Genomic DNA, 21,418 nt, shown 5'->3' with positions numbered 1-21,418 from the left:
GTTTTGGTGATTATAACGAGAACCATCCAAAACCTATGGAGAAGCTCAAGTGGTGGTTACACTTCTAGTCACCTGTCGGTATGCTGTTCATAGAAGATTGGGACTGTCGATGCTGGAAGACGCGCGATAGTGACGAACAGACGGAATTTCTAATGATTTGCTCATAGTCAGCAGTCCAGACATATGGACGACCAGGACGACTTCGAATATATTCCGTCCGAAGGTGTTATTCATCTTTGTTGTACCACGAACTTCTGTTGATCCGTATATTATAGCGTTCGGTAATTTCTGACCCGTTACGTCGTCTTACGTTGTCCTGAGCGGACACGTACATGCATTCAATGTTGTCGCCTCACAATATGATCTTGATCCGATACACATCAGAACTTTTGAGTAGACGTGTCATTGCCATGGTACCGAAGCAGAGAGGTCAGTTGGAGGCGCGTTATGCATGATTACTTTTAAGATACTTGTAGCCATCTCTCTGCACGCGCATTTGCTGATGTATATGTCCGTAGATAAAGCACTTTCGTATATTAGTCGCGAATTGCGAATTGTTCAACGTGTCCCTGGAATCTATTCTTATTTTGGTGCCACCGTCGGATATGAAGAAGAGTGTTAAGGACATGGCGTTGCTCAGTCAGACACAGTTGGCTTCCCCTGAATGGCCTGTGCTGTTTAGATGTCACATGCGATGCAAACATTAAACAGTTCGACTGTATTTTTGAGCTTCTCACTGTCACAGGTCTTACCCTTTGAGATAGCGATTCCTCCGAAGGTTTACCGTTGGTGTGGTGGGATCCACAGAAAGAGGCGGATATCGCATACATACGCCATATGCTGAAATCCCGTCGTCGTGCTCTCGAATGCACAACAATTGCCAGGCTAACGCTACACTGCTCCGATCCCTTGAAGAATGATTTATCTTCCCGCAACCCCCGCTGGGAATCTCTATTAAAAGAGGACTGAGAGTTTCCTTTATATAGTGTATATGTGAGTACATTCTTTCTTCTATGCAGATTGCGTTTATCATCCAATTCATAGGCATTTATTAAGATTTATATACTTTGTCTGTCTCGCACTAAGCACACACATATTATCAGGTCACAAGCCACCCTCGCGACCTACCCTGGTAGTGGATCTGGTAGTGAAACCGATATACTATGGTGAATGCACGTCACAGTTCTCTGACCTTTCAGGATCTACCAGTGTGCGCAGAACGCAAGTATCGAGTACGTTATCCTGTTCATGTTCACTCTAACGACCTTCACCTTGCCTTCTTGCTGCTCGGCGCTAACTGTCTTCTATTCTACATTGCATATCTCTCTTCCATCGTGCGAATCTCTGTTCGTCTACAGAAGGCTGGCTCTCACTTGTATTGATCACGCATTGCTTGAAGATCCCCGCATCTGTCCTCTCCTGGTTTCCTGTTATCCCTCTGGCTGTACGTATATTTCGAGCCGAGCCTCCCTCACTGCGACTTGATACCTGGAATTGATGTCCTGATGGCTAACATACCTTTTTACAGTTCTGTGTCCATTCAGGAACCGCCGTGTGTGCAATATTCGGGTACGTTGTCCTGATCGTGCTTGCTCTAACGACCTTTATATTGCCTTCAATCCATCCGCTTACTTTTGTGCCTTGTACGGTCTGCAGAGGGCCTGTTCTTTTTCCATATATTGTTCTCGTCCAACGAGTAAGTAATCGACCGAGCACATCGTACCGGGTCTCCGGTTCTCTTACAGGGACTCAGCAGACTTAATTAAGTCTTCTTCACCATCACTATATTGGTGCAGTACCTTTGTTTATCTTTCTTGGATTATGCTAACAGCTCCTCTAGCTCTAATGTTATCAATGACGGTAGACATAGGCTAGCGCAATTACAAGGTATACTTCGATCCTAACATGAATATGTTCTTCGCACCTGTGTAAGGCCCTGTCACTTTACCACATACATTCTGCTTACGGTGTGCAGTGTGATACAGAAGGCACTTGGCAACCCTCGCTCTGCTAGCCGTGAAAATTGTTATGACAATTGTATATACCATTGTACTACAAAATACCAGATACTACTGTCTTGAATTATTGACCTTCAAATGAACCGCGGCCCTTTCCGTTGGTCTGGCCCATGTGGCACATAGTAGCGGGCCTTGCCGCTTGTCGGCCCTACTTAGTTATTTTCAGTTGTTCTGTCTCTAAAAAGTTGTATTTGCCTCGTCACCCGAACAAGAACCACCCTGTAGGAACTATTGCACCCAATCTAAACGGCCTATCCTACTATTCACAGTAGCCACTCACTGACTACAGGACTGGAATCCCTTCTTATTTCTCAAATCATGCGTAATTTAACTGGGTTAGAAGTTACTTTTCACGGAGGTATCGGTAACTGCTTTACCTCTTGTTTGCATACGTATTTTGCTCACACCCAAGGGTAGATAAACCTTCTCAGGCTGACATCTAGGCGGCTGATGGGAACACATCTCCGCCTGCAGGAAAATTCTAATTCTAGTCATCGCATGACCCATACCTATTCTTGCTCCAAAATCAAGCATGAAGATAATATCTGTGAATGAAAGACAGACTGGCAGAGTATGGGGACGATAAGGTATGGAATGGTTCATGGTCAATTGGACATAGGTGAGGATTATGTCTGACAGCATCAGTTTTCCTCTCTATCTTCCCCAGCAGATGCTCTATGCCCAGAGATACGTCCTCTTAAATAATCCCATTACTATTTCACTTCGAATTCCGAGACTTCTTGCAAATAAGTACGCTTGGGTTCCGGCTTCAAGTTGGTTCTGCTACAGGGATCCCCGAAGACTGTTTGTCGACACCCCATTCCAGGGAAGAAATAGCATTACAGAATTCATCTCCCACAAGTTTTTCGCCAAACATTCACTGGAATAGTCTCTGCAGTGGTGGGTCTATGGTCTGCACTACGTTTGGTTTTATTTAAAGACCATTCTCGCAGACATTCACGTACCCCAATTTATCGGCATGGTTTCCAACGTCGACCTTCAGTATGCCTGCCACACAGCAGTTACAAGATGGTCCATTTCAGATCACGAGGCCATGAAGCAGTTCGTTGACTGTGTTAGCATGAGCGCGTATAAGGTGCTGGAGAGCGGTCGGAAACTATGTATCTTGGCGTCTATCGGCAAACGCAGTCATTCAGCATTGTTGAAACTTGAAGGACTTTGTTTCCTCCCCCTGGGGATCCACAGATGACGAGTCCGCGCCAAACCCAAGCCCGAGCGCTAGACTGGGATATGTCAAGTCGAAACGGAACACCACACAGTAACATTTACTCAGCGGCCGAGCAACTCCTCGCAGCAGACAGGTATAAATTTGTTTGTAAAGGTTGCGGAAAAGTCTCAACAAGATGGCCGAGGCACCAGTATATCTCGTGTGCCGGTGGGCTCAAACTTTTCCTACGAGGATGCGGGATTTAATGGCTTGCAAGGCAAGCATACTTCGATCATGGAAGGCCCGATATTCACGTATAGAGGGTCGATTAAAACAGTTAGTCTCTGCTATCATAAATTGTTTGAAACTCGATGCTTCTGCTACATACGGTGATTATCATCATGATCTTTACCTATTTCCATCTTCTTCAATAAGAACCCGCTGCCTATGTTAATGGCTTGCTGCTCCGTCTTGCTACATTACGATGTTCTCGTATTCTCGAGCGCGAGTATTGGAGGGGTCAAGCATGTGGTTTCCTCCGCCTATCCGTGCTCCACACTCGGGACTAAAACAGTACTTAATGTTAGCAAAACAATGATTGTTCCAATTGGAAAACTGACCATTGACTAGCCTGCATTGCTCCGCCGCACTGAAAAAGATGTTCCAACTGGTCAGGCATCCAATTAGACAATACTCATACCTCTGTGATAACGAATGTGTGGCCATTTACACAGTTGTAAAAATGACCTTGAGGCTGAAATCCAAATGCTTTTACAATGTCTTGTTTCTCCTGAAGGGACATCGGTTGATAGACAGTGTTCTTTAAGAGATGATCTTCCAATTTCTCATATTCTGTGAAGCAGCGCTCGATTTTGGCCCCACAATTCCCGTTGAACCACCGACGGTCTTCACTGATCTGGGAGAGATCACTCGACGGACGGCTTGCGATGTATGATAGTTCAAGCTCTCTCAAACGGCTCTTCAACTTCTTCTTGTCAGCCTGGATCTCCGCTACCAAGCCATCCCGAACTTCCGCCAATACACCTTCCTTGAACACGTCCCTGCGTTTCTCCAACATCGAAAAACGGAACTGTTCAAACTCTGAACAGAGCATCAAGCTGGCAGAACGAGCGGCCAAACGTGATGAAGAAGTTGCGTGAGCGATGGTAATAGCCTTTTGACAGTCGGCAATGCATGACTGATAGATGAACAACGTGAACGAGTACCAGACTTTACGATGATGGAGAGCTGCAGGTTCGTTGGATGTCATTGGAAGTGCCTCAAACCGAGAACGAGCAACACTTCCCAACATGAGCCTCAACTCGATGGATAATATGAATGCTTCGAGATGATAGCGACGATCAGCCTTGTGAGGAGGTTGTCCAATCTTCCGGTCAACATTGCTCATTGCAATGTGTTCAGGAGGGACCCGGATATCCGATGGTGGGTCCGGCAGCAAGATTTGCAAGTTCCAAGCGATAAAGGGTAGAAAGAGCTGACTCGTAGGCACGGACGTGGGCGGATCGCGTCTTTGTAACATCAGCTACCATTTTGTAAACTCTGTGAAGATCCCCAACAATACCCATCCATGATCTGGCCTCGGACTCCGACAAACCATGGCGAGTGAGCATACGATGGTCCAACACATCGTCTGCTTTCCTCGTCATGAAACCTTTCCTCTCTTCGACTAGGCGCTCAAACTTATCAGCAGGGTGACATTTAAAATTCGGCGCGGCTTCAAGTTTTTTAGCCTGGGCTGCTAGTTCTTCTAGACCGTTGCTGAGGGTCTCAATAGATGGAACAATCTCAGCCAGACGTTGGGACATCATACTGGCCACATTCTGTTCCAAGATATCGAGATTCGCTCGCTTGAGGACCCTTCCATAGCGCCGAGCTGTAATGGGGGCCCGACAAGTTGGACAGCTTGGTGGTCGTTGAAATTCGGTAGGAGGTGCTTTCATTCCCGTGTAGGACCCCATTACGTTGATCTCGTAATAGTCAGTCATTTGACAATGACCGTCTAACGTCTCCACTGTGAAAATATGCCCACAATCCAGAGTGATGATCCTGTCGCTGATATCGTCCGACCCGATAGAGATGTCGGTAAGCCTTCGTTGCATGATAAAATCTACGATGTCCATCTTGTCGTCGTCTAAGAGACATTCGATGCACTTCTGTTGAGAGCAGGGTTCGCCGCATACTGTGGTAGAGCCGTTCTCAGCTTAGGTAGCAGTTTCCGACAGAAGTATCCGTTACCTGAAGGGCAGATATGGCCGCATTGAAGAATGCTACGGCATGGTTCATCGCATGGTAGACGTGCACATATCTATGACAAAATCAGCAACTACGAAGAGGAAATAAATATAATATGACTTGCCGATCCGCATAACACTGGACAAGACAGATGAGGGCAGTTCCAGTCGCATGGTTCGGCACAGGGCGCACAGTCTTGGGCACAAGATTTTGGACACCTGTGATGGGAACAACGTTGGCGGCACTGCTGCTTACACGACGTATTACATTCGTGGTCTTTCGAACAGTCGAGACCGCATTTGTGTTGACAGAATAAGAGTCGCTCGCATTGATGCGATTTGTGCAAGGTGCGTTCGATTTTCAGGGGGCGATGGGTTCCCAGAGCTCCTGGCAAATTAAGTCCTGTGCAGTCCCCACAAAACGACTTGCACGTCTTTTCGCAGCACGGCATAGTTCCTCCGCAAGCTTTAATGCATTTGTGCTTCTGAGGATCGTCAGAGCAGCGCATTATTGCATCATGTCCACAAAGCGACAACCGTTTTGAGACCTTTTCGTGACAGAAAACTGAAGCTAGATTTTCCGCTTGATGACTAGTAGAGAAGAAGACCATAAGTGAGTCAAGTTCCAATGTGAGGGTAGTTCCTCGTACCATAGGATTGATGCTACATGACCACAGGGAAGGGCGATGTTGTAAAGGGGAAATTCACAAGGGCCGCATTTGTCCGAGCATCTCTTATCGCATGGATGCATACGCGGGCATGGGGCTCGGAGACATGGCATATCGCACCGCATGCTGCGATGTTTATCGAGATCGAGATGGCACTAATAAAATGAGAAACCTTGAGTATCCACGGCACATAGAATAGGTAATCGAAAATACCATCGAAGGGCAATTGTGGCCGCAGTCCATACGATAATCGCAAGGCAAGCAGCAGCCACCTACAGGTAGTATTGGTTAATTCTGACGGTCATAGTCGTTGGTCTGTAGCTGCTCGCCTTCTGGTGCAACGACACTGAGTTGGCCTGGTGCCGTGATTGTATTTCTCTGTTCTGGGTGGCGAGGGCATATTACTGGAAACCCGAACCCGATCTGGTCCCGCTGCTCCATCTCGTCTATGATGGTCTTCCAGGTCGGATTCTGACGAAGGTTGGAGGCGTTTCCTAAGACATACAGTCCATGCTGAGCACGCGATAGTGCCACATTAATTCGATTGGCAGACTAAAAGTATTCGCCACATGAATAAACTGAATACGGGAATCACGAGAAGCGTCCAAATTACCTTCAGGAAGCCAATTGACTCATCGCTATCGAAAGATCCAGAGTTTCTGACAAGAGAAACAATAACGATTTTTGCTTCCTCGCCCTGGAAAATGTCAACAGTGCCTAGACGAACCTAGAAAGTGTCATCACCCATATAACAAAGAAGGCAAAGGAAGTCGTACATGCTTGGACACGGTAACTTGTTCTATATATGCTTCATCGTCCATTCCCTCTCTGGCTAGCTGATCTTGATCGCGTTCATCAACGGAAACAGCAACTTTGAGGGATGCTAGGGCAGATCTCAGCTCTCGTAACTGGCCCAAATACGCGCAAAGGACAGCAATATCTCCAGGGGAACTATAAGCCTCCTGCTTCAAAAAGTACACAACGAGATCAACAATCATTTTAACCTATTCTCAGTGTAAGCTCCCTTTTCTTTCTAAAAGGCGAAGTCAACTCACTTCGAACATATTGACTTTAGATGCCGAGCCTTCATCTGCAGCTTTCTCCCGGTTCGAGTGGGTAAAGAAGAAGAGGTCGCGTTCCATCCCTTGAATGGGAGGGTACTTCTTGACGAGGTCGTGATCCTCCAAGTTAGGATACAAAATTGTTCTGATGGAGACATAAATTACTGATTTCCAAACTGGTAGCTGATGTAACAAACCGAATGTTATGAGAAATGCTTGGACGCATTCTCCGCTGAACGTTGATCTGGGACATTGGGAACCCACCATCCGCCAGTCGTTCCATCAAAGAACGGTCAAATTTGTACAATTCGTTTCCTCTTGCACTATCCATAGAGAGAGCTAAGAAAACGGCTCAGTGAAGTTAAAAATCAGACGCTGCCCATTCAACTGACAGAAATTTGCCAAGGTAGGACGAAGTTGCTGTGGATCACCTATACAAATAAGATGTTGCACTGGCGAACAATTAATGCTTGACTCGGCAAGAGCAGATCCCATCGTTCACTCACCAGATGGCACAAGAGAAGATAAGATATGGGCCTCTAGGACTTGTCCTGCCTCTTCCACTATCAAAACCTTGGGCGCAATGGTCTGAAATTCCATATGAATACTAGAAAAATGCAAGGATGGGAGGGTAATTTGTAAGTACTTACCGTCAACAGTGAGGTAAGTTTGGCAGCGCCATTAGTGGTGCACCCAATCAGATCAATCCGAGATAGCAATTGCCGTCGACTCTGTGATTTTTATGAGCTGAATGACTGCAACATGCTCATGAGTCACTACCAACCTCGTCCTTGGCATCGTTGAACCGCTTACAAGCGGCTTCATACTCTTCCCGCCGTTCTTCGTAATCCTGTCTGTGCTCGTTATACGCAAAGGTCCTCATTTCGGCCTCCCAGAATGCGGACAGTGCATGTCGCTCTTCGACAGACATGCTCCAGATAGTATCGGTGATCAGAAGCTCGTCGATTGGTCTGGAAGTCATTGGAATAGGCGGAACCATACCCTCTGGATATCCCAACGGCACGAAGAGGTTGTTCATGCGTGTCAAATATTCCTGCTGGAGCTCCGCTGCAAGAATAAGTTCCTGCGCCTGCCTCTGCTGCTGCTTCCCCTTCTTTCCTTTAGATGACCGTGCGGTAGTCAGCGGAGGCTGTGGGGGCTGTAGGAACGAGATATCCTGCCCAGTTTTCCAAAAGGAATATATGGTATTCGGGATATCGACATCGCGCCTTTTCTTCTTCGTGTTCACGGTTTTCCATTCCCCTTCTGCTTCGATATCCTGACGAAGATCTTCTGCTAGCTGATCAATCCAGAAAGGAGGGTCCATGAATGAGAAAAGATGATCAGGGAACGCCTCTTGCAGATAGTTGGCTACTGTCTCCCAGGTGTGCGAAGGTGTTTGGATATGCCGTAGGATTGTTCTCATCTCGTCTTCTAGTCGGTCCATGGCAAACCACTCCTTGCGCACAATCTGATCCAGGGGTGAAGACGCTCCATCCTTCATCCTCTCTAACTTGTCTAAGGTATATCCATTGATACGTTCGTCCGAGGACCGGGATCCCAACCTAACAAGATTCGTCGTGATTTTTGCGTCCAAGAGAGATAGCAGCATGTGATCCAGTGCATGATTTGTGAAAGCGATCATCACAATAGGTTTGACCTTGCTGGCGAATAAGACCCGAAGCAACTCTTTGCCGGTAAAACTCTATGCCTGCTCTTAGAACGCACATCACATTGATGGTTCAATAATACACACCTTTCCGGTACCTGGAGGTCTAGAACCCAAGGAACTTGTTTGCATCATTCAACTCGTAGATGATAGCAAGAACATACCCTTGAATTAGAGCAACTTCCTGTGTCAAAGCGTCGACCACAGCGTCACATTGACTGGGATCTAAAATGCTTGACGACTTCAGCTGTAGTCGGGCTCTCCGGATTGATAAAGGGTCGGCTGCGTTCAATGGATGGACATACTCCCTGACCCTATCTTTCGATAGACATTCCAGGTTATATCGGAAAGTCGGCTGTCGGCTGTACTTCGGAGGTGCAACCATGACTCCTCTCAGAGTTCCCCCACAGATATAATTGGAAAATGGAATGGAAGTAGGTTCAACAGAACGCAATTTCTCCAAAAATGGCCTGATAGATTCGAACATAATGTTGTTGTCCACCAAGAACGCGAATCGATGCTGATCAATAGTGATCTTTTCCTGTCGAAGGGCGCCAAGTTCTACGTCGGGATCAAAAAATTTGACGCGAACTTCAATGCGGCTCTCGTGGACCTTCGACGACTCGATGATGTCATCTGTCGATGAAGACACACTGCCAACATAGATCTTTAGACGACCCGAATGTGCGATGACTAAAACGATGAGGCTGCCGGCCCTGAGACGTCGTGAACCAGCACGCTCCCAGAACTCTTTTCTGACTTTGGGATCAGAGTGTCGAGCACGGTCCGAGGGAGGTGCATCGATAACAAGACCGACCGTGAAACCACGTCGCTCTGCTTGAAGAGGAGAGTATTCGACATTTGTATAGATATGGAACATAGTCGAGTTATATCCAGAGGTTCGATACACGCCTCCCCTTGCCTTGATTAACTTTTCCAATTGGATTGGCTGCGCCTCACGTCTTGGAGCTGGTGCTTGCATGGCATCGAAGTCAAGCTGAAGAGTAGATATAGACGCGCGAATGGGGGCACTGGCATACACATATCTCAGTAAACATCGCGAGAACACTATAGGACGACTTACACGAGTTCTTCACGCAAGAGACGAACTGAATGTCAAGATGTCGCTCCATTGAATTTGGAGCCAAATGATGTGGAGCATCCGGACGGTTAACGGGAATGTATGGAAGACTCGCAGAGATCATCTCGTCATGGGTAGGGATGATATGTATGTCGGCTATGTCACGGTGATCATTGCTATGGCGGGGACCAAGAAGACGAAGATCACCGGGACCGTCATAAGTCTGAATAAGTTGAGCCTGTAATGCTTCAGATCTATGCTCTTCTCTCAGGCCTTGCGGCTGCGCTGGTCTTCGTCTTCTCTCCGCATTCGCATGCTCTCGGCTTACTATTGCGTCAAGTCTATTGATAGACTCTTTGATTTGTTCCAAGGTCAACCGCTGAACGGTTGGGTCAATGGAATCCTCAAAGCTCGACGTTGCAATCAGTCTCGCCCATTCATCGTACCATCGAACAAGGTTGCCAACGAATACGACGATATCTGGATGATTATTAATGGCATGTTTGAAACGCTGAAAATATCTGAGAAGCGTTAGCACCATAGCGACTGAAAATAGACAGAAGCTCTTACTGAGTAAGCAGGGTAGTGATCGTGCCGAAAACAACCACTCCCGAAAGGCTGCTTTGCCGCATGGCAGGGAGGGCTGGTGTAGGATCCTTCCAAGATCGATTCTGGATCATTTGCTCCATGCATGAGGAAACGACATCGAACATATGATCGAGTCCACTATCCAAGGCACTGTACAAGGCGCTAAAGGACGTCAGTTTGACAGAGAGCGGACATATATTTGAGACGGCATACTGGATATTATGGTGGAGATTGGTTTTGAGGATAAGGTCTGAGCCAAAGAACTGGAGTTCTGATGAGAGATGTAGTAAAAGACGGAGAGATATTAGTTACCTGAAGAAGCGGGAAGTATCCGATTTGAAACGAAAGAACCGTGAAACCTGTACCAGCACGGCAAGCGATAGGGGAGTATTGCAAGACCTCGCGGATGCGAGCGAGGACATGGTGCTAGTTAGCTTGATAAGAACACGATTATTTAGAGAGTTACAAAAACATTACCTTCAAATCGACTATCATTTCAAGAAATGACTGGGCCCGAACGGTATCCTAGAGATCATATGATTAGAAGAAGAGCTGGCTTAATGCAAAGAAAGTACCCATTGCGGATTTCTGCGATCAACGCTAGCTAGAATCTGGACGAACTTAATGACTTGATCAGGGGTTGTGAACTGGAATGTCGGGCTATTGAATGCCCTGAGCATGTTATGCGCCTCCGTCGGGCTCAACGTATGCAACTTGTCCAAGGAAATGTTGTTAATGCCAGCAAGTCCTTCGGTCGTCAGGAAGTCGAGGATGTCGGTTTCTAGAGACGTTGTCTCTACAGGCACCCCCGCAGCATTCTGAGTCTGCGGCTGGCGAACATGGCGGAATGTACAATTAAATCCTCGTCGACATTCTCCCGAAGTCCAGAAGAACTCGCAGTTCCCTCGGCCAGCTGTCATTCTGCCAGAATTGCCTGATGGTCTGGGAGAATGTGGCGCGGTTGACGGCGACGAAGGTGTTGGACTTCCTGTTCTTTCGTGGAGAAACTTGCAGTTCTGATGACGGCATCCACCAGGAGTGTTGAAGAATCTGCAGATTTGTCTGCTCCGTCGGTTGGACATGTTGGAAAGGTATGGGAGAAGGAAGACCTTGAGGCATCGATGGGCGCCTATTGGTGCTTGTTACTAAGATGGCACCTGATCACAACAAAGGCCTGGCTAGCCACTTACTGAAGAAGTTAATTAATGGACCGTCAAATTTACATAACCTAAATCCGTGCTGGTATTAAGCGAACCAGCCTCAGATTTACCGGCCGTCATGTCCGCGACGCTGCCACTAGTCGACGGTGCTACCAGGACAAACACCGCATAATGTCTGTAGAGTTAGCATATCAGCAATAAGTGTGAGTGCAATCTATATCATTTTGAAAACGCAAAAAACGGAAGCAACCGTTGAAACATGCCAAAAATTCGCGCAAAGGAGACCGGCAACACCGGGCCGCGACGATAACGAACCAATCCTGAATGCGAACTTGAAAATTGCTCTCTCCCATGAAACTCGATACAAAGTCAACATTCACATACATACTTATAGGGCTGCAGTAGATCAAAATGGATGAGGAGTAGAACCCCACTGTAATTGTCGATACGAAGGAGAAGACGATGAAAAATCTCCGGAAAGAGTATACATTTAAGATCTGCCTAAATTGTCTTTCTGGGAGGCTTTATTGGTGACTAGTCTGTATTTTGCAGCTGTTGGAGAAGGTATTCATCGTTCTTGAATTCGCATTCGACGGAAACCAAGATTGACACGGAGCTCAATCCTGAAGGTGCGACGTAAAGAATTCCGCTATTTTTACTTGTAAGGTCTCGAGCCTCGTCGCAAAGCACCGCACAACTGACCTAAGGAAAGCGCCGAACGCTTGTACGTCCGTTCTAGTGTTGTGTAGTTGACGTGTTGAATACCGAACCTGCACTCATGCTAAGACAAGAAAATATCTGAACCCTGAATAAAGAGTACGCACCTGACGGACGTTCCACTTGACCATTCCGCATTGTCGAGCATTGCTGCAATGAGTTAGCAACGATATGTTATGTCTTGTTTTATTGAAACTAACCCCAAGCGAAAGCGCCCTGTATCGGAACCCCATCTTCGTGTATGGATAGCAACATCTCACCGAGATACGTAAGGAAGTAGTCTGGAAACACTGATGAATCTTCGGATACCCCAAAATGAGACTATAGGCTTACTCGTTCGATCAACGTCCTCCTTTATTTGCGACAGGTCCGTTTTCTCGTTTTCGTAAGGCTCCGCGAAGCCGAATTCAGAAACATACTGTGTACTAGCAGTCAGAGATTGCCAATATATATGAAGTCCTCACACTCACCAACTTATTACTTGGCCATCGCGAGTGGAGACCCTTTAGCAAAGTGCGAACGGCCACTGGTGTTGCTTGAAGCCAGGTAGCCAATGGGTCAGCGGCAGGACCTATAGCCCAGCCGTAATCCGAGTCGAACAGTACAGGTTCGTTACAGACGGGCCACAATGGGTGGGAAGTATTCGCCACGCATGCGTCGATTCCTTCTTCCGGGGCCCTTACCCATTGCGAGCGGTAGGAATCGATGGCGAAGAAATCCGCGGAGCCGAGGATGTCCTTCTTTTCCTGGTCAGTGAAACGCGGGAGATACTCGGAGGGAAGGGTGTCTTTGACAATGTCAGGCCAATCGCCTGTCTTATATACGGGGTTTGAGAAGATGCCTATTTGGAATGCTGCATGGCGTTCGACAGCAAGTGCGTCCTCAGTAGAGTTGCTTCTCCAAGGCGTGCCTCTGGGAATGTTCAGTGGGTGCTGGCAGAAAGAAGGGGCATAGTTACACGTAATCGTCGTTTTTAAAGGCGATCTCTCCCGATGTATTCATTTCTCGGAATGCTGGAAACGAAGTTCGTTAGCAGGAGGTCCTTATCATGATGCGCAAACAAACCCTTGACGGCTCCTGCATGGGCCTTTACTATAAAATGGTCAAGGTCGGGGGTGAAAAGGAATGCAAGCAGGACGTACATAGATTGCATGTGCATCGATAAGGGGCGGTAGACGAGTTTACACCGGGGGCGAGTGTGGCATCTATTCTTAATGGTAAGCTTGCGGAAGGTGTCTGATAAATAGAATATTCACTGAAAGGATAGGATGCGACTTGGCCACAATAAACACGCGGCTCAGTTAAAAGTATACCTGAAGCAGCTGAGCCTATTGTGGCGCTAAGAAACCACTGTCACCCACCAAGTTTTAACACGGCCGTTGTACGCCTTGAACACGGTCTTGGCGTAGCTGAAAGTGGCGTAAGTACACAAACTGTCGAATCCTTCTAGCACTTACTTTACAAAGTCGTCGACTAAATCTGGAGATGTGAAAGCTCCATAGTAAGCCTGAAGGGCAAGAGGTGTATCCCAATGGACTATTTCTCTGGCGGTAAACGTGGAGCATTGAATGCAACAGAGAAAGGCTTACACAATGTTACAACAGGCTCCACGCCATGAGCCCAGTGGTAATCAATGACTGTAGTCACAGCGGTCAATATCTCTTATGATACTAGCACGAAGTCATACCATCGGAATAATGATCAATTCCCGCGGTATTAATAGGAGAATCAGCAGCACCAAATGGGTAGATCCTTGCCCACGAGATACTACGAGACATTGTTCAGAGAAGTCGCGTCACCTGGATTCCAATACATACGAGAAAGAATGCGCAGTGACACCGAGGGCAGCGGAGCGTTGAACATCTTCTTTGTACAGGAAGTATTGAAGATCGACAACGTCACCTACAATAAACTCAGTCGCATGATCGACATTGTAGTGGTAATGCATACTTACCAGTTGTATTGTCGGATACACCGTTTGGCTGCCTGGAAGCCCAGTCCCACATAGTCGGACCCTTGCCCTCATTCTTCGTAGCGCCCTCGACTTGGTACGCAGCCGTGTCGACTCCGAATATGAAGCCTTTGGGGAATTTCAAGCCTGGTAGGACGTCCTTTGGCAAAGGGGTATAGAAAGTCGGATACAAAGGCGGGGGAGAGGGCGGTAGGGTGACTGCTGCGCCGGGAATGCGGGTAGTGGTGAATGGAGGTGGCTCGACAGGTCCGATCTGCAGATCAGTGATAAGTTAAGAAGGCCACATTTTAGGACGATCAGCAAGAATACAGACAATATCCCATAGTTTTTCCAGTCCTTCCGGCGTGTAATCGCGAGGAATCGATCCGATTGGAGGAAAGTTGGCGGTGGCAGGTGGGATACTTGTAGGACCCAGTGTACTGGTAACGCTTGATATTCCCGAAGAGCTTGTTCTTGTGGCCGACGTTGCGAGCGCTACAGAAATTCCGCTCCACCTACTGAGGAAGACGAACGGGAGTAACAGTACTTCAATGAGCATCTTGGGGGGGAAGGGGCAAGAGAATCGAACTCCTGTAATGGCCATAAGGATGTCCAGCTGTATATAACCATTTTCACGAAAGAAGAGGCCATGCAGAGTCATCTGCTTGTTTTTACTTGGTTACTCGGTCATGAGAAATGCATCGAGCGCAGATGACTTGAAAAACGGTCCGATACTAGGAAAGAGAAGCTTGCGAGGCCGACTTTCGTTCATGGGGGAAATTCGGGAGATTCGTTATAAAGACGTAAGAAAACAACAACGCAGCCACTGTAGAGTACTGTCAAAGGGTTACACGTTATGCTGAGCGCGAGTTTTCAGAGTAACTCACAATACCAGCCGATGCCAGTGGCCACCACCAAATAAAATTTCCCAACGGGTAAAACATTCGAATTCCTTACTCTTGATGTCGCCATGCAGTCAGATGATATGCAGAAGAAGCCAGCAGAAAGATCATTCGACCATTTCTACAGGCAGCTTAGTTGAGCGCAGAGCTGAGTGACGGCCTTGCTGAGAAATCTGGATTCTGGAAACCCTAACCTCAACACGGTCACGTGGTTGAAGTGCTGACCAAGACACGCGCTTCTGTAATTGCCATTCCACTTCTTGCCTTCTTACCACCACCTACGACCGGCTCGTAGTCCTTTTCTTTATTCTACTCCATACATCTGCATATATCTCCACACTCACCATCTTCTACTTCTTTTCTGTCACCATGTCTGCTTGCCATCGTGCGGTTTCTTCGGCAGGGACGACTTTAGGGGTCAGTCGCCTTTCGCCTTTTCATACAATGTCCTAATTCACACCATTTTTAGTTGCTCTTTGCACCCAAGGCAACTGTTGGCCTTGGTATTTTAATTCCCTTCAACTTTTCTTCTCAAGAGGAGACACGAATCGCTTTCCCACCCACGTCACGGTCCAGAGCCAAATTTTGTCTTAATCCGTCTTCTCCCACTTCCACTTCCCCCTCATATTCTACTGCTTCCACGTGTCGTATTTGTGCCGCCGAAACAGGTATGTTGTTTCGTATTCTCGGCCCCCACTTGTAGACTTATGCGTTTCCAGTGCCGTACCAAGATATTGGTTTGGACTGTTCGAGTTCCAAAGCAGCCTTTGTTGATGAAGGCATGAATTCTCAATTAGAAATTTTATCGTCTAACCGATGAACTTATAGTGGCTACGACTGCTTCGAAATGCCGCGGTGTCTTAGACGTCGGCGTTTTCCCTACGAGACTTGGAGAAGAGCCCACCCTTTCCATTAGTGGTACGTATATATATTTTCTAAATTCCCTAGCATTTAACAACATCTGTAGCTTCTGGCGTCATTTACAAGCGGTACAGCGGACTGGGCCTTGGCGCCCCACCTACGAGAAATGGAATCCGTATCTGCCACAGTCATTCAGGCACTTTCCCTGGCTGGGGCGAGGACGACGCTATGCTGGACATGTCTCCCACTTCTCCCATCCTTCAGCAAATTTCTTCCCCCACATCCAAGCCAAAACGACGCACTCATAAACACCCAGCTGGTCTAGGTCTCGGGCATCCTCCATCGAGTTCCCTATGCGCTGCTTCGCCACCACCATCGTCATCACAGCCATCACCACAGCCATCATCATCACCAACATCCTTGGAGTCGGCGGGAATAGGCATGCTCACATCCTCGTTTTCCATCTCCTCTGACCTCTGTCGTCTCACTTCCCAACCTCCATTGAAATTACCACCGCGCCAGCCTCAGCCTCGTCCACGCGCTCGTTTCCTCTCGTCGAAAGTACCGCATCTCACTGTTTTCAAATTCACGAAGAGGCTACTCTATACTATTCCAGAGTTGTCAACCAGCTCTCTATTTCAGGGGCATCAGCACGTTATTGGGAAGGAGGCATGTGGTAAAGGAAAGGGTTCTGAGGGGAGCATGGTCAGGTCCTTTGGGCGCACACTGTTTTAGCAAACCAAAAGAAGCGTTCAACTCAGATGCATATATATAAACTCTACTTACGAACTACTACGATACACATATTTATATATTATATATAGTCTCTTTTTTTCTTAGTTACTATAGTTTACATATAAACGTTCAACGTTCAACGAAAGGAAACAAGTTTGGAGCTGGGCCTTTTTTTGAGACTTGACTTCGAGCCATTTGGTATTACTTTGTAGGCAATATCTCAAATTTACGACGTTTGTGGTGGGTCTGCTGAATCCTGCAAAGTAATTATGCATCAGTCGTCACTTAAGTTGATACAACATTCTGGTCATGCTTCGAGGCGGGAATGAATTTAGAGGTGTCTGACTTTCACTATGTATTTCGAGCAGCGCAAGGATGAACATAATTGGAGTAGAACAAGTGAAAATGAATATCGAACAATCTGCCGAGAAAATCCTCGGCTCGGAATGTTTTTAGTCTTGAAGGTGAGAGCCAAAGAATTCGGCTATTTGTATTCGTGCTTGATAAGACTGAAAATGCTGCAGTAAATGAATATACGCACACAGAGACAACGCCGATCGCTTGAATGTTCGCTCCAGTGTAGTGTAGTTGACGTATTGTACCCCGAACCTAATTCCGCTTCAATCCCAGGCGGTAACGGAAACGAAAGACAGCGACTTACCGAGCAGATAGTCCGCTAGCCCATTCCGCGTTGTCAATCATGGCTATGAGTTGTCAGCATTTAGCACATGGGCATTCATCGTGATCTCACCCCAAGCAAAGACACCTTCGATAGGGACACCGTCTTCGTGAATCGACAACAGGATTTCGCCAAGATACGTGAGGAAGTAGTCTAGGACATCAGTCAGTCAACCATCGCCATACGGATCATTTCTCACGTACTTGTTCGAGCGACGTCTTCTGTGATACGATACATATCAGTCCAATCGTTTTCGAAAGGCTCCGCAAATCCAATTTCAGAGACGTACTTTTAAGGCAAATGAGTATGGATTCAACAAAATAGAATATTGAAGAGCTTACGAGTTTATTCGTCGGCCACCGCGTGTGAAGTTCTTTCAACTCATCGCGGACGTTTACTGGTGTCGCCTGGAGCCAGGACGACAACGGATCTGCAGAGGGACCCTCAGCCCAGCCATACCCAGAGTCATAAAACACCGGGTCATTGCAGACTGGCCATAGTGGGTGGGAGGTATTGGCAACGCAAGCATCGATACCTTCTGGCGGCGCTCGAATGAACTGTGAACGGTAGCAATCGGTGGCGTAGAAGTCCGCTGAACCTAAGATATCTTGCTTTTCCTCATCGGTAAAGCGCGGGAGATACTCGGGTGATAGTGTGTCGGTTAAGATCTCAGGCCAGTCGCCGGTAGTGTATATTGGGTCGGAAAAGACGCCTATTTGAAACGCTGCATGACGTTCGACAGCGAGCGCGTCTTCAGTGAAATTACTCCGCCAGGGAGTACCTCTACGTAGATTTGCTCTCAGCGCCTGATAACTCGAAAGAACAAGACGGGGTATACTGACATGTAATCGTCGTTCTTGAGAGCAATTTCCCCGGATATTCCCATCTCTCGGAATGCTGCAATGTATCGTAAGAGGAACCCGATACGGGTAAGGATGGATAAAAACCTTTCACGGCTGCGGCATGTGCTTTCACTGTGAATAGGGAATTTAATTGCAAGGAAGAAGCAACGATGTGAAAGAAGCATACGCAGATTATATGAACACTGGTACGGGGCCATTGATGCATTGACTCCTGGAGCGAGCATTGCGGCTAATCTCACGGTAAGTCCATGAATTTGACGTGCTTTTTTCACAAAGCTCACTGAAGGGGTAAGAACCAACTTGACCGCAATAGACGCGTGGTTCATTAAAAGTATACCTATACTGTGTGAGATATTGTTGAGGCAAAAGTTTGTAACGACATTCACCATGTTTTGACGCGTCCATTGTATGCTTGGAAGATGGTCTTTGCATAGCTAGTGATGTCCTTAGCTGGTGCGTAAATGACATACTGCGTTGAACCTTACTTAACGTAGTCGTCCACGATATTCGGGGATGTGAAACCGCCGTAAAGAGACTGGAGAGCGAGAGGGATGTCCCAGTGGACTGTTCCCGTACGTTGAAGACACGTTAGTGACGATGAAATGGCACTACTCACATAACGTCACGACAGGCTCGATTCCATTAGCCAAATGATAATCAATCACTGTCCAACTATCAGTACGACATCCTGTTTTCACAAGAAAGGACATACCATCAGAATAGTGCGCTATACCAGCAGGGTTAAGGGGCGAGTCGGCTGCACCGAAAGGATATATCCTCGCCCACGAGATGCTGAGAACTAGTCAGATCTGTATATGCTTCAATTCCCCTAATACTCACGAGAACGAATGAGCTTTGACCCCCAGCGCAGCAGATCGCTCGATATCTTCCTTGTATAAGAAGTACTGAAGGTCGACAACGTCCGCTATAGGGATCGATTCAGCATCATGATTGACAGAACACTCAAGGTCAAGTCATAATCTCACCTGTGGTATTATCGGCGATCGCGTTTGGTTGCCTCGACGCCCAATCCCACGTCGTTGGGCCCTTGCCATCAATCTTGGTCGCGCCTTCTACCTGGTACGCGGCAGTATCGACACCGAATAAGAAGCCGCTTGGGAACTTCAGGTCGGGGAGGATGTCTTTTGGAGCCGGGGCGTAGAATGTCGGATATAAAGGCGGAGGAGAGGGAGGCAACGTAACGGACGCAGTGGGAACTCGGGTAGTAGTGAACGGTGGAGGTTCTACTGGTCCCACCTGAAACCAATCCTGTTATATAGGAATATTTATCCGGCTGGGGTGGTGCACCTACCATATCCCATAGTCTCTCGAGACCTTGCGATGAGTAGTCCCGAGAAAGACTAGAGCTAGCTGGAGGGAAACTACTAGTCTGAGTGGCAATAACCGTAGAGGCAGCAGAATTTGAGGTCAAGGTAGCGGTAGCACTAGTGATCCCAGTAGTCGCGCCCGTAGTCAGCGCCGCAAATACTTTACCGAAGTCCTTGCTGAAGGCAAGGACGACGAGTAGATGGGAGAGCTCTGCGCGCATGTTGGTAAAACTACAGCGACTGATGGAATTCAGAGGCAAGTTACATCCTTTATATATGGTTCCGAGCTGGAATTCGTTCTATGTAGATGTAGAGGGAGGGAAAATATTGTATTCCGTTGAGTATCCTCAGTGGTGGTGCATGATGGTATTGAAGGAACGGCCGGCGATATCCCGACATTTCTCCGCAATTCCACGTGGACGATTCTATATCCCCCTTCTTCGGAAGAATCCCTAGGTTATATCGCAAGCGCCTAAAGTTAGAACACGCGCGTCTTGGAACTCGTACAATGAGTAGCGCTCCCCAAGTCACGACAACCGATAGTGAATGTGGTGGGCGACTACAAACATGAAGGCATGGCATGCGAAACTACCCGAGATACGACAACTATTTACGCAATCTACACGATACACGATTGAAGGGTCACAGAACCTAGTGGTATGCGACCATCTCTGGCATAACAAAGGACATCGAAGCGGTCTCAAGGTTCCTAGTGATGTCTGGAGCCTTCACGAAGACAGAAACTCCGCTGAGGGCGACAGGTGGAAATGCCGCTATGGGAAGACGAACCAGAGCCGCATGAACAGGAGGATAAAGATGGATAGAAGAGAACATTATCGTAAAAACGCCACTGGGACCTACCCCCTTTCCCCTTGTTGGCCCTTTTTTTCTCTCTCTCAATCCTTAAGTAGTATGATCTATGCAACTTCGAAGAGCGGCTATCTGGATTCTGGACCACAAAAAGCTGCACAAAAATTTATCCGAGAGTTTTACGTCCCTAGAGTTGACTTGGAGCAGAATAATATAACGTTGAATGGTGGTATACATAACAGGAGAGCACTATACCCCCGGCGTCTTCGCCCATTGTGAGGCATTTCGCAATTCACCGATTCACCGATCCAGACTGTTGTCATCAGCTTCCCAAGTCACAACAGAAATAGAGCACAAGAGAAAAATCTATAGTATGACTATGGACCCACACCAGAACGGTGGCCCTCCGCATGTTAATGAATGAGGTACATACCCATTACTTATCGACTTGGGCTAGCTGCGCTCCAAAGGTGGGTTCGATTCTCTGGAAGGATCGAGGCGTGTACCTTCCCTCAAGTTTTTGGGGAACGATGCGCTGTGACTTCTTGACTGGCTCCTGTAGACACCGTGTCGCGACTGAATTTTTATCGACGTATCGTGTGTTTTATTGAAGCCTCCCATTCGACGCCTTATTTACCCAGTCAATAGTCCCGTAACAGAATCCGTAGACTGAAGTCCTTAAGCGGCCGAACCCAGGTCCGATGCAATTAGCAAAAATTCCAAGCCGTTGCCCAGATTTCCCCCAAGATGGTCAGGAACAATGTCGAAGTAAGAAAGCTATAAAGTGGGCTGCGGCATGAGTCTGCTTGTATTTGACATTTGTTAGGGTAGAATTATAACGAACATTAGGATTATATAACATCATCAAGGACTGGTAGAGGTCCTCATTTTCGCATGGGAAAGTACT

At 47.3% G+C, this 21,418-nt stretch overlaps 6 protein-coding genes across 6 annotated transcripts; 1 reads left to right on the top strand and 5 right to left on the bottom strand.

Annotated features, from left to right (window-relative positions):
* Nucleotides 1-3,806: 3,806 nt before the first annotated feature.
* Nucleotides 3,807-4,370, bottom strand: EV420DRAFT_1577089 (uncharacterized protein). Its single transcript, XM_060474523.1, has one exon. The coding sequence runs from the start codon at nt 4,298-4,300 to the stop codon at nt 3,881-3,883; it is 420 nt and encodes a 139-aa protein (XP_060324624.1). The 5' UTR covers nt 4,301-4,370; the 3' UTR covers nt 3,807-3,880.
* On the bottom strand, nt 4,309-10,022 carry EV420DRAFT_1067387 (uncharacterized protein). Its single transcript, XM_060465618.1, has 17 exons — nt 9,921-10,022; nt 9,001-9,867; nt 8,924-8,942; nt 7,952-8,872; nt 7,818-7,898; nt 7,674-7,755; nt 7,560-7,619; nt 7,365-7,506; nt 7,162-7,312; nt 6,883-7,110; nt 6,720-6,833; nt 6,436-6,658; nt 6,320-6,378; nt 6,089-6,261; nt 5,564-6,029; nt 5,443-5,512; nt 4,309-5,386 (listed from the first exon to the last, which is right to left on the bottom strand). Exons 2-17 carry the CDS (start codon nt 9,816-9,818, stop codon nt 4,605-4,607), a joined length of 4,389 nt encoding a protein of 1,462 aa, XP_060324623.1. The 5' UTR covers nt 9,819-9,867; nt 9,921-10,022; the 3' UTR covers nt 4,309-4,604.
* Nucleotides 10,023-10,718: 696 nt separating this feature from the next.
* EV420DRAFT_1577071 (uncharacterized protein) lies at nt 10,719-11,195 on the bottom strand. The gene is made up of 3 exons (XM_060474522.1): nt 11,081-11,195; nt 10,983-11,030; nt 10,719-10,931 (listed from the first exon to the last, which is right to left on the bottom strand). Exons 1-3 carry the CDS (start codon nt 11,183-11,185, stop codon nt 10,725-10,727), a joined length of 360 nt encoding a protein of 119 aa, XP_060324622.1. The 5' UTR covers nt 11,186-11,195; the 3' UTR covers nt 10,719-10,724.
* Nucleotides 11,196-12,320: 1,125 nt separating this feature from the next.
* EV420DRAFT_1278074 (glycoside hydrolase superfamily) lies at nt 12,321-14,892 on the bottom strand (the record flags this gene model as incomplete). Its single annotated transcript, XM_060468063.1, has 16 exons — nt 12,321-12,440; nt 12,495-12,532; nt 12,583-12,663; nt 12,716-12,800; nt 12,853-13,294; nt 13,341-13,395; nt 13,448-13,474; nt 13,525-13,587; nt 13,639-13,678; nt 13,731-13,791; nt 13,840-13,918; nt 13,972-14,019; nt 14,070-14,149; nt 14,200-14,284; nt 14,337-14,607; nt 14,668-14,892. The coding sequence occupies 16 exons, from the start codon at nt 14,890-14,892 to the stop codon at nt 12,321-12,323; spliced, it is 1,800 nt and encodes a 599-aa protein (XP_060324621.1).
* Nucleotides 14,893-15,502: 610 nt separating this feature from the next.
* On the top strand, nt 15,503-17,154 carry EV420DRAFT_1067320 (uncharacterized protein). Its single transcript, XM_060465617.1, has 5 exons — nt 15,503-15,652; nt 15,705-15,903; nt 15,955-16,014; nt 16,064-16,153; nt 16,203-17,154. The coding sequence occupies exons 1-5, from the start codon at nt 15,605-15,607 to the stop codon at nt 16,829-16,831; spliced, it is 1,026 nt and encodes a 341-aa protein (XP_060324620.1). The 5' UTR covers nt 15,503-15,604; the 3' UTR covers nt 16,832-17,154.
* Nucleotides 17,155-17,283: 129 nt separating this feature from the next.
* On the bottom strand, nt 17,284-20,088 carry EV420DRAFT_1752148 (glycoside hydrolase superfamily; the record flags this gene model as incomplete). Its single annotated transcript, XM_060480394.1, has 17 exons — nt 19,686-20,088; nt 19,360-19,630; nt 19,214-19,298; nt 19,086-19,165; nt 18,990-19,037; nt 18,859-18,937; nt 18,760-18,807; nt 18,655-18,710; nt 18,540-18,602; nt 18,458-18,484; nt 18,353-18,407; nt 17,852-18,293; nt 17,714-17,798; nt 17,583-17,663; nt 17,493-17,535; nt 17,373-17,440; nt 17,284-17,330 (listed from the first exon to the last, which is right to left on the bottom strand). The coding sequence occupies exons 1-17, from the start codon at nt 19,920-19,922 to the stop codon at nt 17,284-17,286; spliced, it is 1,815 nt and encodes a 604-aa protein (XP_060324619.1). The 5' UTR covers nt 19,923-20,088.
* Nucleotides 20,089-21,418: the final 1,330 nt, after the last annotated feature.

Source organism: Desarmillaria tabescens, assembly GCF_030435595.1.
Source record: "Desarmillaria tabescens strain CCBAS 213 chromosome Unknown EV420scaffold_60, whole genome shotgun sequence".
In the NCBI taxonomy this organism is placed as follows: domain Eukaryota; kingdom Fungi; phylum Basidiomycota; class Agaricomycetes; order Agaricales; family Physalacriaceae; genus Desarmillaria; species Desarmillaria tabescens.
Note: the sequence above shows the minus strand (reverse complement) of the source record. Positions and strands in the feature narration are given on the sequence as shown.

Excerpts from the sequence above, each read along its gene's own strand:
- EV420DRAFT_1067320 (XM_060465617.1), top strand. The coding sequence starts at position 15,605 with ATGTCTGCTTGCCATCGTGCGGTTTCTTCGGCAGGGACGACTTTAGGG. Across the intron at positions 15,653-15,704 it reads CGGCAGGGACGACTTTAGGG|TTGCTCTTTGCACCCAAGGC; the intron begins GTCAGTCGCCTT and ends CACCATTTTTAG. Across the intron at positions 16,015-16,063 it reads AGCAGCCTTTGTTGATGAAG|TGGCTACGACTGCTTCGAAA; the intron begins GCATGAATTCTC and ends ATGAACTTATAG.
- EV420DRAFT_1577071 (XM_060474522.1), bottom strand. The coding sequence starts at position 11,185 with ATGCTCAGGGCATTCAATAGCCCGACATTCCAGTTCACAACCCCTGAT. Across the intron at positions 11,031-11,080 it reads ATCGCAGAAATCCGCAATGG|GATACCGTTCGGGCCCAGTC; the intron begins GTACTTTCTTTG and ends TATGATCTCTAG. Across the intron at positions 10,932-10,982 it reads AAATGATAGTCGATTTGAAG|CACCATGTCCTCGCTCGCAT; the intron begins GTAATGTTTTTG and ends CAAGCTAACTAG.
- EV420DRAFT_1577089 (XM_060474523.1), bottom strand. The coding sequence starts at position 4,300 with ATGCTCTGTTCAGAGTTTGAACAGTTCCGTTTTTCGATGTTGGAGAAA.
- EV420DRAFT_1067387 (XM_060465618.1), bottom strand. The coding sequence starts at position 9,818 with ATGCAAGCACCAGCTCCAAGACGTGAGGCGCAGCCAATCCAATTGGAA. Across the intron at positions 7,507-7,559 it reads TCCTACCTTGGCAAATTTCT|CTCTCTCTATGGATAGTGCA; the intron begins GTCAGTTGAATG and ends CCGTTTTCTTAG. Across the intron at positions 6,262-6,319 it reads GCCACAATTGCCCTTCGATG|TGCCATCTCGATCTCGATAA; the intron begins GTATTTTCGATT and ends TCATTTTATTAG.